The 19841-nt window shown below is 44.4% G+C and overlaps 1 protein-coding gene across 5 annotated transcripts in view; it reads right to left on the reverse strand.

Moving 5' to 3' along the window:
* Slc9b2 (solute carrier family 9 member B2) overlaps positions 1-18589 on the reverse strand; it is a 42420-nt gene extending 23831 nt beyond the window's left edge. Inside the window, exons 1-3 of one of the 5 annotated variants that reach the window (XM_023564329.2) lie at positions 18470-18589; positions 4559-4692; positions 3737-3920 (exon numbers count right to left, since the gene is read on the reverse strand). In XM_023564329.2, the coding sequence (XP_023420097.2) occupies positions 3737-3920; positions 4559-4648 (274 nt within the window). In that variant the 5' untranslated portion in view covers positions 4649-4692; positions 18470-18589. Of the gene's footprint in view, positions 1-3620; positions 3921-4558; positions 4693-17181; positions 17773-18001; positions 18157-18469 lie in introns of those variants that run through there. The other 4 variants (XM_013150578.3, XM_003468033.5, XM_063260561.1 and 1 more) reach the window with 4 other exon arrangements.
* Positions 18590-19841: the final 1252 nt, after the last annotated feature.

Raw genomic sequence — 19841 nt, forward strand, 5'->3', positions numbered from 1 at the left:
ATGCTCCTAAGGCAGCTACTGAAGGTCTGAAAATAGGCACCTCAATGGGAAGCTCAGCTTTAAAAGGTTCCCACGCAAGGGAGGCTTTTTTTAAACTGGGAAATGGCAGACACCTGATCTTTTTTGTTTGTCTTCTGTTCGCCTTGTCTTTGCTTGCTATTGCTAAATGATGCAAAATACTAATATGCTAGAAAAACGATGCCCCCAAAGGCAAACTCCTTACTCCAAGGACACAATTCCCTGTCTGAATTGCTCATGAGCTCCTTCATGGTGTAGAAACGTCCCTGTCAGAACTCACTGCATTTCTCATGGGGATCTTTGCTACTAAATTATTGGTTTTGTGGTCTGAAATCAGTGTTTATCTTGAAAGAGGTTTTTCTAGGCCAATTTTGGGTTCACCTGAAATTGCAGGCTAAGAGTTATTTGATCTCACTTCATTGAAACTATTATTCTTTGGTGTCCTGTCTTTTATTGTTATAAAGTCTGATTGACTCTTTTACAAAACTTTGTTTCTCTGGCTGATGTTAGGATCTTCTGTTTTGGATCTATCATTTTACAGTATATTTATGTGAACTTTTTGGTTTGACTTAGGATTTACTTTTTAAAAAATTGATTCTGGAAAGTTCTGCCTGTTTTTTTTTTTTAAGATTTCTTTCTTATTTTAAGGTTGGGTGTCCACCCTGTTTCCAAGTTGCTAAGCCTAGCATCATATTTCACTTTTTTGTGTACTGCATTCTGGGAAAGCTCTACTTGCCAGTTCACCAATTTTATTTTTACTTACCTTGCTGCTTATTCTGTTAATTGAGCTTTAAATTTCAATTATTGTCCTATATCTTTTATTTTCAGAAGTTATGATGATTCTTTTTTTTTTTTTTTCTCTTTTTATCGGTACCAGGGATGGAACTCATGATCACCTGCTTGCAAGGCAGGTGCTTATGCGGCTGAGCTAAATCCCCAGCCCCGTTAAGATGATTCTTATTCAGCCGTTTTTTGTTTTTTTGATAACAGGGATTGAACTCATGACCTCACGCTTACCAGGCAGGCATCTGAGCCTCGGAGCTAAATCCCTGGCCCACAGTTCTGTTAATATTAATAGTTAATCTGTTGAATTCCTATTTATTTTTCTTCTTTAACTTCTTTACATATACAAAAAATGCTTTATATTCTATTTTATAGTAATGTCAAATTATAAAATCTCTATTTTCTTGTTTCTTTTGTATTTTAAAGTTTGTTTTTTTGAATGTGATAAACTTCAAATCTAAGTTGAATGTGAGTTTCCTAGGTGGGGTCTGTGTTTGTCTCGATCACGCGCTTACAAGTTGACAGCCCAGGACCTCTGGAAGCACACATTGGGACAGAGTTTTTTCTGTGAGAGTACACATCAGGGTAAATTACACAGTTTTAGTGGAGACAGGCAGGTGTCAGTGCAGGCCTCGCTGCAGAGAGGCTCACCTTCGGCTGCTCTGGGGGTGAAGGATCGCATCACTTTTCCTTCTCTGTGCTCACCCGGGCAGGTGACAGCTGGCCTTTAGTGTGCTCACTGTTCTCAAAATCACTTTTGGTTTCACCAGAGCTTGGTAGAAACCTCCACGGGAAAGTCAGCCTGCGAGCTTATTTACCTCTCTTACTTACATTTCAGTTTTGGTTTCTGATCACTGTTTTCTTTATTCAATTGGGCTTTACAGACTGTATTCAGATATTATTACTGGTTTAAGTGACAGCAGTGTTGACTGAAGCTCACATCTGTTAGTTTTCAAATCATACATTCATTTTTACCTTTTGTCTGATTTGCTATAAATATTTTTACTAGAAATGTGCCATACTTTAAAAGGTAAAAGTTAAAAAAAATAATAAAAAGTCCAGACAGGGTATTAAAGTATTAAATAATCTGTGATCCTGATCAGCTAGTGTATATTCTGGAATCAGGTTATCACTCTATGTTCTGAAGTTTGAGATTTTCTTCCAAGCTAGTTCAGCACCTTACTTGGTTTCATTAAAAACATGTCCAGAGTGTAAAGTATAACATATTGTACTTGGCTTTTATTGCCTCAGATGAAAACAGTAAAGTATTTTCTAGAGTTCCTAGCTGAAGTTTAGCTATGAAGACTTGTGCCTCATTTCCCAGTAATCACACAGAGTATATAGAAGAGACCATATATTTACTCCAACGATATTATTTCTCAGTACAATTTCTGAATTATCTTTACAGAAAATTTTCAAATCCCTTGTCCCTTTTCTACCATATTCCATATTCCTTAATGTACAGAGGTGATCAAAATACACACTGAGTGGGTAAATTAAAAATCTATTACAATAAAAGACATAATGGCATTAATCCCCTTCAACATACTCCTCTGGCTGTGAACACAGTTACTCTACTATTCTTGTCACCTTCTGAAGCATCTCTGAAAGTCCTCTTTTGTGAGTTTACTTATGAGCTGTGGTCAAAAATATGGTGAATGCTGTTGCCAAAGCCTCTGACAGAAAGGTAGGTGCTTAGCAACATCAGGGGGTGTCCTCTCCCACCTTAGTCACCAGGCTGGGACTGGGCGACTTCTGGCTCTTCCCCAAAGTCAAAATGACTATGAAATGTAAACATTTAAATAAATTCAGGACATTGAGGCAGCCATGATGGTGCAACTAAAGACATTCACGAAGAAGGATTTTGAGAACTGTCTCAGAAAGTGGCAAGATGGACGGGACACATGGACTGGAAGCACGGCAAAGTATTCTGAAAGGGACCAATGGCAATGTATCTCTTCCTGCACTATTTTCTAAGAATATGAACACTTACGACATTTATGAATATTAAAACCTAGTATGAAACACAAACAACGCACACACCACACACGCACACACAAACACACACACACACACACACACACACACACACACACACACACAGACTCTTCCTTTTCAAACAAAAAGGCAACATGGCACACAAATTCATCTAGTTCATAATATAATCTCTGGGTGCTTCCACAAGCCAAATCTATTCCCTAAAGAAATATATACTCTAATAGTAAAATATTCAAAACACGGATGAGATAAACTTTCCCTTCACCCAAACCTTGAAAGTTGTTTTAAAATTGGTAGCCCTATGGCAGTAAGTTGAGCTGCAAACCAAACCAAGACCTTTACTTATAAAATGACAAGAATGAGTCAGGTGTTGGGGCGCATGCTTGTAACCCCAGCACTTGCGAGGTTGAGGCAGGAGGATCGTTGCAAGTTCAAGACCAGCCTGGGCTACAAAGTGCGTTCAAGGCCAATTAGAACTGCATAGTGAGACTGTGTCTCCAAAAAAAAAAAAGACAGGATCATCTGGAAATACAAACTGAGCTCTTTTCACTAAAATATTAGTTGAATTAGTTCAGCAGTCATAGCAGCTAACATTTATGTAATGCTTTTCCATTTACAAGTGATTTCTCAAACATTTTTGTACCAGAGCCCTTAAGTAATTCTGCAGAGGTACTCAGGTAGAGAGAAGCCACAGTCCCTTGATTTCTATTCTGTCCCTTCCCACGGTCATCATGTGAGCCTCGGGTGAGTACACTGGGACCCTGTTAGCCTGGCCTTTGAGTGGCAGCGTGGAGCAGGCCACCTGCACTGTGACTGCTCACCTGGTAGTTTTGATGTGAGGGAGAAGTAAAATTCTTTTTGTCCTTGAATGATGATTTTGGATCCCTTGCCGCACCTGAGAGAGACCCCCTCGCACCCATCCTAACTGGACATGTACCATTTGTGACGCCTCTGTTCAGTAAGCCACGAGGAGGGCAGGACAGTGCCTGTCTAAGTCTCGGCAGACAGCCCGACTCAGCTGGGGCTTCCTGGAGCTTTTTCTCTTCACTGTTCAGCAGGTTACTCCCTTCGGTGGGTTCGCTTCCATCTACGCCTCTGACGTTAATAACCATCTCCTGAAACTAAAGGAATTAAAAAAAAATCTTAGAACAGTTTGTTTTCTACACATCTTTACACCAGTCAGTGCATCACATTACAAAACAAGCTGCTATCACTAGAATTAAAAGTCACACTTTATTAAAAAAACTTATTTGTTATTACTAACAAATCAGTACGTGCTTGGAACAAGACCTACGTGTGCAGTACTTAGCACCAAGTCACGACTTTCAGAATTATAAATGCTTGAGTTCCATACAATAAACACAATATTATGTTTTGCAGTACTGGACTGGGTTTACGAATTGGCACGGCTTATATATAATTCAGGATAACGGCTGGTACGTAACCAAAGTGGCTCAGGAAGACATAACTCTGTGTTGAAAACCAATTCACATTCATCCCCCTACTTGTTCTGATGCAACAGAAAGAGGAAGAAACCCGGATCCTCCTAGTGATTAGACTGGGGGCAGAACACACAGTTGCAGGCTCCCTGTTCCGTCCACCTCAGGTAGAAGGTGGGGCAGCTGGGTGCCATGAGATGGGGCCAGAGAGCAAGGAGCATTGTGAGTGGAGAATCAGAGCACAGCAGTTAAGGATGGGAAACACTAGTCCTGTCCTTAAGGAGTGGCCGGGCTTTTCGATGTTTGCCCTCCGGTCTTACCTGTGTTCCCGGAGGCCCAGCGGCTGCACAGTTCATCTCTTTGGGTGGCTCCCAATCCTCACACTCGGTGTGTTTGTCCTGGTCCCCCATGACTTGTGATTACAAAGAAGACAATACTGGAAGAGCAGCGAGACCTGTTTTGAAGGAGAAACAACAAAGACACAGAGCAGTCATGTGAAAATCCTCAGAAGAAAATCGTGCTTTTTCCCCGCTTAGAACTCTGAGCCAGGGCTGGTGGCACATGCCTGTGAGTCCAGCACTCGGAGGGTGAGGCAGGAGGATCACAAGTTGGAAGCTAACCTGGGTCTCTAGTGAGGTAAAAGCCAGCCTGAATTACACAGCAAGACCTTGTCTCAAAAAACCAATAAATAAATGAAAAAGAATCCTGAGTGTTTAAAAATACTTTTATTATTAACTTTTTATTCTACCAATTGTGGTGTGATTAAAAATATATGGTGAATTTTTAAAATTATAGTAAAAGACATATTCCTATTAATCCCCCTCAAAATCCTCCCCCTCACTTTGAACACACTGCATGAGTCTTGCTCCTTTCTAAAGCAATTTACAGTTTGTAGTCACAGCAATTTCTGTCAAATAAAAACATTACACTGTTCTCATCCAATGTGGACCTGATACTGTGGCTTCTGGCTCTTACACAAGGTCAAAATGACCATGAAAGGTAATTTTTAATCAGTTCAGGACACTAAGGCATCCACGACAGTGTGACTAAAGACATTCAAGAAAGAGGACTCCAGAGCTGCTTCAGAAAGTAGTAAGAACCGTGGGATAAACATGTTTGAAGCAAGGGGAGGAGTTCGAGGGGATTCATAGCAGTCTGTCTTCTACTATAACAAATGTTTTAAAAATGTAAACATTCACTGTATTTTGTGATCACACTTCATGCTGTGTTCATTCTTACCTTTTCACTCTTGTAAAAGTCCTTGCTGATGAATCACTTTTTATTTCCTTTTTCACCCTGCATTTTGGGTTAGGCTCCAAAGCATTCTGAGCAAGCTCATGACCAAACTGCCCTCTCTAATGGGCCAACCCGGGGAGGCAGGCAGCAAGGCTCCAGGTGACTTTCCAAAGTGATGCGAGGAATGAATCACCAAAGGTAGGCCTCTGGACTCAGTCATTTTTAGAGAAACTATTATCCTTTTTGGGCCTTATTTTTAAACTAAAGTTGAAAACAACACCGCTGATGAATACCCACAGTATCTTAGGTCCTGTGGTAGTTGCGATCATCATCTCTGGCTAGACGTTGTTATGGGGAAGTTTTAGATTGTCAAAACATGTCCTCTATTTCCCATAGACTTACAGTGCACCAGAAGAGAGAAACTTATACCAAGAAACCATAAGGCAGACTACAGGTCGCCTCAATAAATGCCCATGTTAACCCCTTCTCTCTTGATTCCCATGCTGTTGCAGGTGAGAAGCCAAATCCTCCAATCCCTGACCCTGCTGCAGCTCGAGGTGGCCGCCTGTCACAGTTCTAGCTGAGATGTACAGGGGAGTCCCAGCAAGCCTACTGAAAGAGCACACTTCTTTGGCTGGCAACATTTCTCTTTCTCTGTCCTGGGAGGTAGAGACAATGCCTGGAGGGCAGCAGCCACCATGAGAATGGAAGTTCTGTGCTCAGGACAGTGGAGGGCTCAGACAGGAGGCGCTGGTCTCCGGGGTCACCCCGGAGCAGCTGCAGCAGTCCTCCACTGCCAAACAAGCATGTGATTGTTTAAGCCACTGTCCTCATGTCTTCCTTGGGCTAGTACTCAAATTCACCTCTCATTTAAGAGGTACAATTAACATTAATGTAGAGGTAAAAAACCCCACAAACTGCAAATTTGAATAATCTAATAAAAATTATATGAGAAAAGTTCAACATGCATTTGCATGGTGAATACGTGCCAGACATTGGGCTAGGCCTCAAAGACCAAGATGAATTAGACAAGAAGTCATTTTCTTAGTTTAACAAAGTGCAAGAGGTTTGTGTTTAAGATTTCAAAGAATCCCATGATGTTGTATCACCACCACTTCCTTAATCAGAGGCACTAACACAGCTGTCAGCTGATTCTAATTCTACATGAAATGTGGAATGTGAGAACAAAAACTCGCAGTTTATAACCATACTGTTTTCACATCTGGATGTCAGCTGAGCAAATGAGCGCCCTCTCACGAAGCCAGTGTGAGCCGGTTTCACGTCAGTGCCACTGAATGACCCCCTTAGTTATAACATCCACACCTGAGCTCGACCTGAAGGCTCTTCTGTGAAATAACAGACGTGTGGAAAAGCAGTTTAGCATCTCCTAGCCAACCAACAAACAAGATATCATGCATGTGGACCAGCTGTGCATCACTGTGACAAAATACCTGGCGATGAACCCACATGCAGAAAGGAGAAGTTTCAGAGGGTCCAGTCCATGGTCAGGGGCTTCACCACTTTTAGGGCATGTGGTGAGGGGGAAACGTGATGGTCTGAAGGGCGTGGGGAAGAAAAGCTGCTCACTTCCTGGCAGGCAGGAAGCACAGGGAGATGGAAAGGGCCAGAGAGAGGGAGAGGGAGAGAGGGTTGGGGAAAGAGGAGGGAGGGAGAGGGGGAGACAACATCTGGGGCCCACATTCCTGTGGCTCATCCAGCTAGCAGCTCCCAGTGGAGGAACCTATGAGCACCCTCGTGGTCCTGCCACCTGGCCGAGCTTCACCTCTGAATACTGTGGCACTGGAAATGAAACCCTCAGTACAGGAGACCTCAGGGGAGACTTCACAGCTAACCGAAATCAATGGGAACATTTTCTGTTTTAAAAGAAATTAAAACATAAGATATAATTAGGAGATTTTCTCTCCAGGAAATGAAATGTGAAAGTAAAAAATTTGGCAGGCAATAAAATAGGTGTCAGTTACTCACAAAAATTAAGTGCAATGCATTGTTTTTCAATAGTGCTAGTTAAATGCTTTACCTAGTTTTTCTTGTTTTCATGGACGTCTTTAAAATCCAAACACTAAACTCTTCCCTTGGTCCCAGAGAAGGTTCAAGAGAGCTGCTAGGGCTAAAAAGTGGTGGAAATACAGAAAAACTGGAAAGTTTCCACGTAACCAAGAGTCACGGATTAATGGGACAGTAAAATTTGTGAATACTTGTGTAAATTATAAAGTCCTCTCCCTCTAACATCCACATGAGGAAGGTAAGCTGGCTGCTGGGCCGGCGCCAGCTGCTCTAATCCCAGGCACTGGGGAGCTGACGCAGGAGGCATGTCAGAGGCCAGTCTGGGCAGCTCAGCTAGACCCTGTCTCAAAATAAAAAAGGTCTGGACATGTAGCTCTGCACTTAGCAATAGTAAAAACAGAAAACAAGCCCACCACAGTCTATAGAGGCTGAGAAGCTCTTCTCAAAAAACACAGCCAATAGCAGTCACGCTTAATAGGAGAACCATATAATAGTTATAAAATGAGATTTCCACTCAATCAGTGTATGCTTTTACGGTCTCTGCCACACTCTGCTTGAAAACCACACTTATCCATATTTGATTGTAACTTCAAAAACACATTCTAAAAGCAAGTATCAGTATTTTTCTATTTTGTATTATTTTCAGCCTTGCTTAAATGGTAAGTTTATAGAGTATAAATTCAGCAAATAAAATGAATTCAACTAAGTTTCCTATTATTTTCTATATTAAGATTTTTATGATGTCTTATGTGATTTTTAAATATACTTAAAAGAGACAATCTGTGCAATTCTTAGCTTTAGAGAAAAGAAAGTGATATAGATTTCCTTAGTAATAGTATGTTCATAGATAGATTTAGTGATTTTATTTTGGATAACATAATTCCACCTTCCACAATTTAAAGTCATTTTTCTTTTCTTTCTGTGGCCTTCAAAGAAGGGGGCAACTGCCTAGACTCTTCCACAGAAGTTTTCAAACATTTTGAATCCCAAAAGTTTCCATCCATTGAAGTGTTATCTGTAAATCCACCAAGAGGCACGCAGAGAGGCAGAGCCTTGGGACCGGTGCCCATTCACCCTCGTCCCCTGGCGAGCTGCCCAGGCGCTGGAAACCATTTCTATAAACAGCCCTCTGCAGAGAGCTGCGTATTAAATCAGCCTTATTTCACTTGATTCTACCAATTTCAGTGGTTTCAAGTGCTTTCCGAAGTAGTTCAGAGGACATAAAGGACCTATTTACTCACAAATGTTCAGCAATGCTCCTACTGCTGTCAATTAAAATCCACCCCTTGATGATAACGGATCCCTCTTGTTACTATTGTCTGGTTATGGACAGGCCAGCATTTAAAGGATACCCTACTGGGGATGCACACACACTGCTTGTTATCCGGGAATGTATGTTCCTTTCAATCTTCAGGTGTTGGAACCTGACCTCTAAGGAACAGCACAGGGGTTTGGGGTGGTTAAGTCATGAATGGTCTGCCCTGAGGGATGGCCGGGTTCATTCCTTCTTCCACCTCTGCAGTCTGACAGCAAGAGCTCACCAGACACCCAGGCACACAGGCACCCTCGTGCTGGGATCTCCAGCCTCCGGAAATGACAATGACACTCTTCTACTGCTGCACTTCTAGGTTACCCAGTTTGGGGTATTTCATAACAGTAGCAGGAACGGACTTTTAGACCGGTGAAGGTGAGCCAGGCTCATGCCCTGAGAAGATGATCGCCACCAGTGCTCTTTAAATATTCTGTAATGATGACACCAACCACAGTCTCCCCTTTGCTGTTCACCTGTGCCTGTGCTGAATGCAAAGGTTCTTGGGCTCACGCAGTGTTTCTGGGGCATAAACATTCCAGTTTCTGGATTGCTTTATCAACTCTGATCTAATGCTTATTCCCCAAAAGAAGCCCTACCCAGCAGTGAGGGATTCAGACCAGGCAAACAGGGCTTAGACTTACCCCATGACACAGAATAATTCCCTGCCTGAGCATGACCTTACCTCAGAGGGGTAGGTGTGTCCACCACGGGTGCCCAAGTTACCAAAGGAAAACAACTGCTATGCTATTTGGTTAATTATCTGATGACTGGGGCTACTCCTCATGAAAGAAAACACTGTAATAAGATATGAACACAAGGAAATTATCCCAAGGTAAGAGGCCAGATGTTTTTTCTTTCTTCCTAGGAAGGGCAAATGTATTTGTTAAAGATTACAATATTACTTTTAGGTATGCTGAAATCAAGATGCTCCTGGAGAGCTGCAGATATGACTTCCTGCCTAGCTAAATCGTTTGCTCAGGGTAGATGACAGCATGCCGTGTCCTCAGCTCGAAGGGTAAAATCAGCATTGGCTCGACCAGTCTCCACAGCACTGTTCCTTGTAGTTTGGGGCTCAGATGGATTTGTTTTCGGCCAGTAGATTTTTTAGCAAAGCTACTGGGTTTCAGTGGATAGGACTTTCCTGCCTCATAGGTGATAGAAAGATAATTTCTCTTTTGGTCCTTATGCACAACGTGTTTGGCTGGGAAGCCGTGGTTTGTAGGGCATGTGTGCTCACTTACCATGGAAAAGTCAGGCTGAGCAAAGCACAGAGCTTTGACGTCTGTCTCTGGGCTCCCCAACAAGCCCTGGGCCTGGTGACCTCCAGAGGTCTTGCGTGAGAAAGCAAATCTGTTTTCTTATTGATTTTTACTAGCGTATGTTGTAACACACAATCACTACATTCCTTTTGGGGAATTGGTGCACACATGTACGCTGCATCTTGACAGTGTATGTATTTGAAGGGACTGGGCCAGATATCCTGTCCTGGCAGCCCAGCATCCTATCCAGGGCTCCACACTGGGGGAGGAGCAGGGCGAGGAAGGTCTGCTGAGACCCCCGAGAAGTCTCCGAAGGGGAGAAAGGATCCCAACACTGCCTCTGGGTGACACTTCTCAAAAACTTACAGAAAAACATTTAAAAGCAACAAATCAATGCCAACTTTTATATCAAGAGCAATTATACTGATTGTAAGAGTACATTTCCTTTCCTCCAGCCCTGATGTGATTACACTATTTGAGTACTGAGTGGGAAAAAGTTGGGCTTATAAACACTTGTCTATTTTCTAAGTTTCTATTCATGAAATAAACAAAACCACAACAACCAAACACTCCTACTGCTCCTGCCTCCACTTCCAATTCTTGCTTTTTCTTCTTGTAAAATTCTAGCAGTCATTCAAAACCCAATTTGAAAGCCACCTTCTCAGTTAGCATTTCCTAACTCCACACCGACAAATTCCTTTTTATTTTCTCTGAGGACTTGTTTATTAATTTACTTGTTCAACAAAAACACTTCCCTCTTGCTCCATCCTGGCGCTTATCTTGGTGCCTGGGAAGGGAGGCGTCTCCCACAGTGCACCTCCAATCTAGGCAGCAGTGAAGGTAACTCTCACCACCTGACGGGGCGCACGAAGCTCCTTTAGCAGGCACAGGAGCTAGTGACCCTGTCCCTCACCTACCAGTGACCTTCACTGAGCTTGTCCTGGGTTTCTATGGAGTGTGAGGCACAAAGACACAAAGATGTGTTTTCACGAAGTGTCACTAAACCAGTTCCCTCTGCTGCCCCAGAGGTCAGCGTCCCATCTCCCTCGAGGATCACTGTGGATATGGCTGAGATTGGCCACCAGTCTGGGCACAGACCTTGAGTGTTATTTCTATTACTCCTCCACCACAGGCCTCGTACACTACTCTTGTAGGTGCCCATGGTCTTGGGGTGTTGATGCCACAGGAGTTGGGATCCTGACTATGGGGTGAGAATAAGATTTCGCAGTGTGCAGCTACTGGGATCTGGGGTTTATCTCGTCTGGTCGCTCATGTTCCCTTGTGGGAATTCAGAGTGGATGAAAGCAGTGTGGGAATAAACAGCAGGGAGAGAGTTGTCCACCTGCCTGGGAGGTGGTCACAAGACTCTGGAGGTGAGCCTCGAAGAGACGCGCATCTCAGGCAGAGAAACCACATGAGTGAAGGATGCCGTGTGGAAAGGGATGTTGCACGCTCTGTGTTGTAGCTAGAACACACCAGTGCACAAGGTGAGTCAACAGAGGACAACACTGCGTCTTTCCTGTAGATCAGGCCTCAGGGTCGCAGCAGCTTGGTGAGGCTCCTACACAGTGTGGAGGAGCTTCGAGCTTCGTGTGGGGCGTGGAGCTCTGGCCGCCTCCTCCCAATCCCAAGACAGCGTCAAACACTTCACAGAGTCCCAGGATAGGCATCTGGCCACTCCTTAACCTTCCCTTTATCAGGAGCCAGGCCTGTGCTAAAGCAAAGAGCCTGAGGGGCTCTGGTAAACTCAAACTGTAGGTACAACTTAGAAAAAAGAAAAGAATGGATATTTGAAAGATAAAAGAGCTGGTCTGCTGATAAGCACACTTCATTACTTCCTAAGTCACCAAAGCCACTCTAGAGCTCATCACGGTTGTGGTTTCCTACCACCTGTGACCTAGGACAGTGGAACGCTCAGAACTCCTGCCCAGGACCGAGGCCCCCACCTGGGAGCTCCGCTTCCCCAGAGTCTCCAGGTTTTTAATTTTTAAAAAAAAATTTTATTTTTACTTGTTTGTCTTTTTGAGACAGGGTCTTGCTATACAGTCAGGCTGACCACAATCTCATGGCGATTCTCCTGCTTCATGTCTCCAGGTTTTAGATAAAAGATTCGAGTCTTTCCTCCAGAGGAAAACTGTCCTACCAGTGTAGTTTTTGTACTGACCAAGAATGAGCAGCATTCAAATTATCAACAGGACTAATAGCAGGCCATGAACCAGGTATTAGAGAATCTTTTATTAAAGTATTCTGTAAATAGTTTTTTTGTAAATAGTTTGTTTTGATTTTTTGAGACTTTCACTTTACAGCCCAATGTGGCCTTAAACTAACTATGTAGCCCAGGCTAGCCTTAAACTCAAGGCAATATTCCTGCCTCACTCTCCCAAGTGCTGGATTACAGGTCTGCACCATCACGCCCGGCTTGTTTTGGTTTTTTGAGACAGGGCCTTGCTATGGTCAGCCCAGCCTTGAACTCACTACAGAGCCTCGGCTGGCCTCAAACTCATGGTGGTCCTCCTGGCTCAGCTGCACAAGCGCTGGGATTATAGGAACCTATCACCACACCTAGCTGTCAGCAAGTATTTTTAAATGAAGAAACGTTGTGCATCGCACTTGTAGAGCAAGATACTTCAGAACTCAGGTCTGTGAGTAACAAAGGCATTCTGGGTTCAGGCAGGCAACAGGCACTGTGGGGTGTAGGCTCTTGCAGAAGGTCTAGTCCACCTGAAGATGCTAAAATCACTGTGGCCCCAGATTTACTTCCCATATAACAAATGTGAGGAGAGTGGCGAAAAAATGGCAAAGTAGACCCTGGCAGCAAAATCCAGCCTCTCTAGGACCTCAAATCTAGAAACCCGGAAAACAAGGGGAAAAAAAGAAGCTGATCCCCAGGAATCAAGAACAAGCTGCCAGGAAAGCAAGAGAAAATGGAGAGCAATGCAAAGAAAAGAATGGAGCAGTTGGGAACACGCATCCTGGTTCCCTGGGAGGGGCTCTGGCCCCTGCAGGCACAGGGCAGCTCAGAGGGTCACCAGCCCATGGACAAGCAATGGGCCAGCTGTGCAAGCCCCGGGAAAAACTCTTGGATATTATAAACTGCAAAAATAGCGTGGGGTTTTACTCTGAAAGTAACTCTGTCCACATGGCAGGCTAGAATGGAAAACAAATCCGGTGCAGCACCAGTCTCAGGTCACAGTGCTCTCGGGAGCCTTTTGGGGAAGGGGTCATTTACAACTGAGCGACTACAGGAATCAGAAGCCAGAACAACTACAGCTCAGGGCTTCTGGGTCACTCTACCAGGGCCACAAGGACAGTCATAGAGAGGGTACAGGCTGGACACAGAGTCACTGAGAAGCTCTAGCTCAGAGCAGGAAGGACACAGGGGTTGCACCCTCTGTGGTGAGAAGCCAGGATGGTCAAGTGTGGTTTCAGCGGGGGCTGGGTGCTGGGATGAAGTCCAGGAAACAGCTTCACCCTGCCAGCCCCTGCCGCCTACAACCAGCACAGAGCTTAAAGGTCTGTTTGCCTCCCCGCATTTACCAACAGGAGCAGGGATACACCTATGCGTGGAAGACCGCCACAGCCTGGGGGGTCTGAACAGAGGGGGCTCTAGAGCAGGAGGAACATCTCACAAACTCACAGGCCATAAAGCTAAGTGGAGAGAGCTGTGATCGGGCGCACACATAGGAAGAAGGACACTGGGAGTGGCTGGAGTGAATATGGCCCTAGTGGGGTACTACTGACCAACCACGATAGCAGGACTCAGTACTCACACAAACACCTGAGTGTGGAGACAAAAGAGGTCATAATTGTGACTTATTGTTTTTCTCTCATATCTGGTGGATTTCAGTATTGCTGGGTGATGAGATAACTACACTGCACCTTCCTCTCCCCAAATTAAAGAGTTGGTTGGATCTTGGTGCTATAATGAGCCATTCCCAGAGCATATACCTAGAAAGCAAAGACTAACTAAAGAGATCACCATACTAGTAACAAAGTTTTTCCATTTTCAAGTTGTATTCAACCCTTAGAGCACCTGCACATGCGTGCGCGTGCACACACACACACACACACACACACACACAACAATACAGACATGAGAAAAAGAGACAGTAAAATTGCCTCCCAAAACTCCCAACTCCTCAAGGCTGATCTGTGGGGGCACTGGTGGGGAGAAAAATAAAAAGTCAAACACCTGAATTATATGAAGTAATAAAAGATGAAACAAAAGATAAAAGATCAGCAAGGTGCTTAGCAAACTTGGAGATGATATAACTACAGAACAAAGCAGCAAGTATCCCAGTCCAGAATTTCCAGTTGTATTACAAAAGCTACAATAAAAAGAACAGCATGGTACTAGCACAAAAACAGATATGAGGATCAGTTGGTCAGAACAGAGGATGCCAAAATTGATCTTTGACAAAGTACAAAAAGCATGCACTGGAGGAAAGACAGCATCTTTAGCAAATGATTCTGGGAAAATTTGTTACCAACATGCAGAAGACTGAATCCAGACTCCTATCTCTCACCATGTACAAAACTGAAAATCAAAGTGGATCACAAATCCAAAAATTAAAACAGAAACTGCTAAAGAATGAAATAGGTAAAACTCTCAAGGATACAGATGTAGGGAAGAACTTTCTGAACAGAACCTAAGTTATACAAGAAGTAACATCAAGAATCAACAAATGGGATCATATCAAATTGAAAAGCTTCTGCACAGCAGAAGAAAAAACCAACAGAGAAAATAAAATTCTATACAAGGGGAAACATTTTGCTGGCCACTCTTCAGACAGAGGACTAATATCTAGAATTAATTAAAAAACTAAAAAAAATAGACATGCCCCAAAAAGATCCAATAAATAATGGGCAACTGACATGAATAAATACTTCTCAGAAGTACAAGTGGCCAACAAATATTTGAAAAAATGCTCAACATCCCTGGCCATCAGAGAAATGCAGATTAGACAGCACTGAGATTCTGTTTTACTTAAGAATGAATGCCTGTCATCAAGAAATCAGTAATATTAAACAGTGGCAAAGCTGCAGGGAAAGAACCTAACATTGTTGGCTGGAATGTAAATCAGTACAACCACCATGGAAATCAGTATGGAGATTCCTCGAACAAGTAAAACGAGATGCTCTATTCGAGCCAGCTAGGCATCATCCTGAAAGAGTAGATATATCATATTATAGTGACATATGCACACCCACGCTAACAGCAGCACAACTCTTAATAGGGAAACCTGCAAAGTGGCCTATATGTCCATCAACAGATGAATGGATAACAAAAATGTAGTATTTTACAAAATGTAATACAACTTTGCCAGAATAAAATGGAGTCATCTGTAGGAAAATGGATATAACTTGACAAAATAACATTAAGTGAAATAAATCACACATAGGATTAAATGTGATTTCTCTTATATGAGAAACCCAAAGTATAAATAATTTAACGACCAAAATAAAAGATGAATAGATAATAGAAAGGTCTGTAGATCTTCTGCAAATGGGAAGCGGACCAAGACGTGGAGGGAAGGGAGAGAAAGGAGACCTAAAAGAATTAAGATGTGTCATGTACATGTACCACCTGCCCACAATGAATGGAAGGTTATGTACTGCAAATATGTGCCAATGAAAAATTTTAAAACATCTAAATATTAAGACAGAAACACAGGGCCAAGGACTTAGCTCAGTGACATAAGCACCTACTTGGCAAGTGCTAGGTTGTGAGTTTGATCTTCAGTACCAACAAAACAAAAGCAATAAAGAAAGATAAACAAAACAGAAACACTAAATCTACTGGAAGAGAAAACATACAAATCTTGAAGACAGACAACCCACAGAGTGGGAAAAAACTTGTAGCCAACAGTCCCTCAGACAAAGGACTTATATCTAGAAGATATAAAGAACTAAAAAAAATCAGGCCCCCTAAATTCAAAGACCCAGTCAAAAAAATGGATGTCTGAGATGAGTATGTACTTCTCAGACGAAAAAATACAAACAGCAAATAAATATATGAAAAAATGTTCAAAATCATTGGTGATTTGAGAGATGTAAATTAGAACAACACTGAGATTCCATATTACTCCAGAAAAAATGGCTATCAAGAAATCAATCAAAAACAAATTCTGGTGGGAATGTGGGGAAAAAGACATGTCTCCACTGTTGTTGGGGGTGTAGACAGGTACAACCACTGTGGAAATCAGCATGGGGATTCCTCAAAAAACTAGAAGTTTCATTCAACCCAGCTATACTTCTAGCTACATTGCTCAAATAATTAAAACATCATACCACAGCGATATATGTGTACCCATATTTGTAGAAAAATAATTTGTAATAGTTAAATCTTGGAAACAACCCAAATGCCTATTCATAGAGGAATGGATTGTTAAAAGGTGGTATTTTTAGACAATAGAGTACTACTCGGCAATAAAGATAAATACAAGACAGTTACACTGTTAGTTTCTCTTAGTTCACTGAAAAGAAACGTTTGTGCTAATATTGTTTCTTGCACTCTGAGAAACTATTCTGAGGATAACACTACCCAATGTATTAAGTATTGCTATTCTATTATTATTTTGAAGGTTTTTTTCACAAAAAAATAAAATGTCAAAACGACAAGGCTTTTAAATTCACAAGACATTCTCGTTACCTTTAAAGGCTGTTAAACCAACCTAGAGCTTAACTGTGGTTTCCTAACACCAGAGCTGCAGGATCTCAGAAAATACGCCCTCGCCCACAGGCACCCACGCAGGGTGCCCACCTCTCGAACACTGCCTCTGGGCTTTGTATGAGAAAGCTGTAAGTCCTTTTTCTCCAGAGGTAAAACTCATCCTACCAGTGGGGTCTGTTTACCGACCAAGAATCAACAGCACCCAGCTTAACAACAGAGCTAATAGGTTAGTTATCAGGAACCAGATATCCAAGAACCTCTTGTTACAGAAAGCTTCTGCACATGTTAGTGAAAGCACACTGTGCTTGTGGAGTGAAGGATTTTCGAGATCTGGCCTCCGACACCACAGTTCGAAGCCTGACACTGGCTTCTCTTGGGCCCTCCCTGCCCGCGGGACACAGCAGGAACTGTCAGGAAGACCCCTCTGCCTCAGCTTACCTTGGAGACCTATCCAAGTCACCTGCATGCCCAAGTCACCTCAATTTCACATCCAGACCTCTAGCGGGAAGGAAGTGCGTCTGAGGCATGTTTTTAGCTTTCCAGGAAGACACCATGAGCCGGTGAAGGGATGAGAGCCAACTCCCACATGCGCACTGCCGCTGTGGGTCGAGGCCCCGGACTGGGCCTCTGGGGCTGGGGGTCCCCAACTCTGCTCGGCTCCTACAGCACTGGATCTGAGGAGTCCTGGCTCGCTGGCGGCCGAGTTAGCATCCTGCAGACCTTGGGGCCCTGGAGACGCGCTCGGGCCTCCAGCGCCTTCCTGCGGAGAGGCTCGGCGCGCGGGGGGCGCGGATCCCCGAGCCGCTGGGCCCGCCCTCCTTGAAGGGAGAACCGTGCGCGTTGACCTCGCCCTGCACCGCCCGTCTCCAGGCCCGCTCGGCAGAGCAGATGCCCGGGTGTTTACGGAACAGAAAGATTTCACTCCTGGGGGCGGGAAACTGAGCTCCCGGGAGGCCGGGCGGCAGCAGCGCGGCCGGGGCCCGGAGTCCCAGCCCCTCGGGCGCAGACTCGCCCCGGGGAACGCCGGAGGCTTGGAGGAGGTGCAGGCGCGCACGGAAAGCCACCGCCCTCCGCGCTTAACTGGAAACACGGACCCGCGCTACGCGCACCCCCTTGCGGACACAAATTCCCGCCGCGCGAGCCACTACGTACACGCAGCGCGCGCACAGCACCCACGCGTGCGCACACGCCGCCCGCCTCGCGGGTGCCGCCTCCAGGACCGGGCGGGGGCGAAGGGGTCCGCGGGCCTGCCACTCACCAGGGCGCCAGCGCGCAGACCTCGTGGAGCCTGAGGCCCCCGTCCCCACACCCGGGGGCCGGCCGCGTGGACGCGGGGCGGGCAGCGTGGCGCCCGGGTCGGGTGGGCTCGGGTGGAGTGAGTCGGGTGCACTGGGGTTACCGCGGTGCCCAGCGCGCCCGGATCGTCGTGGAGAGGGGGCCCGGGTCCCCAGGCTGCCGGGTCCCAGCCCGTCTCTGTCCCTATCTTCCCACGGGTGCTGCCCACGCAGGTCCTGTTCCGGTGACGGATGGCGCGACAGTCTTGGCGCAGCTTTTCTGCCTTCTCTTAGCACGTGCCCTTCTGCGCACAGCTTTGGATTGTAACCCCCCCGGCGGCGGGCGGAGGGATTCCTTTCCAGAGCTGTCACTCCCGTGTTGGTGGCTTCCTCCGCCTCCAGCGTGGGAGAGTGTGATGTGTCGTGTGCGGGTGTGGGCGCGCGCCCCTTACCTGAGTCACTCCTTGAAGCAGGCCCGTATTGCTCCTGAGCAGCCCGGGTTCTGTCCCCACCTGCCCCGGCCTGAAGCTCTGAAATAAATGCTTTCCTAACCGACGCTTCCTTCCACTGGGAAGCCTGCAGAAACTTGTAGTCATAACCAGCTTCCCCTTATCACAGCATTAAAATAGTCTTCCTTTTCCTTCGGTCATAGGATACTAATGGACAGCACCTGACTTGATGTGAGTTTGGAAACCATTTGGGGACTAGTTGTCACTTTATTTTACATTGCTTGTACTGTTTACCGAGCTCTCCGCTTAGCTCTGCAGACTGACTGGACATCTGTGACTGTGAAACTTATTTTGTAGAATTCGTTGCATGTTTCTTTGTATTCATTCGTATCTAGCTGTATATCTCAATGTACCTTATTCTACTCACAGAATAAAGTATTTTATGATATTCTTACGGTTTCAGTAATGCATTTAGGTAAGACATTACAGCGTTTTGACCATGAGGCACCCAAACAAACCCAAGCTGCCTAATTTCATCGACAGGAAACAAATCCAGGATAAGTTGGGGGCCGGGTCAAGGTCCCACACCGAGACATCCACCATCTGTCGAGTCACTCAGTGCCTGGCCCAGAACCCGGAGCACATCTTCCCATCGATGGGCTCCTCAGCAGCACTCATAAAGTATCCTTGGCTCTGAATTTTAATTCATGTTTGCCTACTGCCGAATGTTCTTTCTCCTATACTAAACGTTACCCTGTCATGATCCATTTCAAAATCCTTGTGAAGGAAGGCTCTAGATGAAAAAGCCCAGAAGGATCTGCTTATTAATTGAGTAGCTAAATGGGCACCACACCGTTTGGTTTCATGAGGAGGCAAAAAATAAGTAGCAAGCATAAAACCCTGAAACTAAAATTGAAAACCTTTTAACATAGATTTATCCATACATTTAAGCTGTTTCTTGAAATTCTGTTTCCTGTTAGGTGAGTTCTTATTTCTAAATTTGGTGTCCTCTTTTCTATTACCCTGGAGTTTGGTAACACAAATCTGTATGTAATTCGAAAACAGACAAAAAAAATCTTCAAACTAGCCACACTGGCACTTGGATAATTATATATTTCTTAGGCCCATGCTAAATATAATTGCTCAACGAATATGAGTTAGCGGAAGAAAACTGAACTTAATATGTGATACACTATCCATTATGTATAAATACATTCTTTTAAATAACATCAAAAATAGTTCTGAATCTAAACTCCTTTCACTGTGATTGAAGCCAAACTCCTTCCTACCTTTGGTGTTCATTTATGATGGTATAAAAATTTAAATTAGGCCCACATACAGTATAGGATGGTACAGAATTGCATAGAGACGTTTA

The sequence above is a fragment of the Cavia porcellus genome, unplaced genomic scaffold (genome assembly GCF_034190915.1).
Source record: "Cavia porcellus strain 051 isolate PalLab524CR breed Dunkin Hartley unplaced genomic scaffold, mCavPor4.1 scaffold_14, whole genome shotgun sequence".
NCBI classification, from domain to species: Eukaryota; Metazoa; Chordata; class Mammalia; order Rodentia; family Caviidae; genus Cavia; species Cavia porcellus.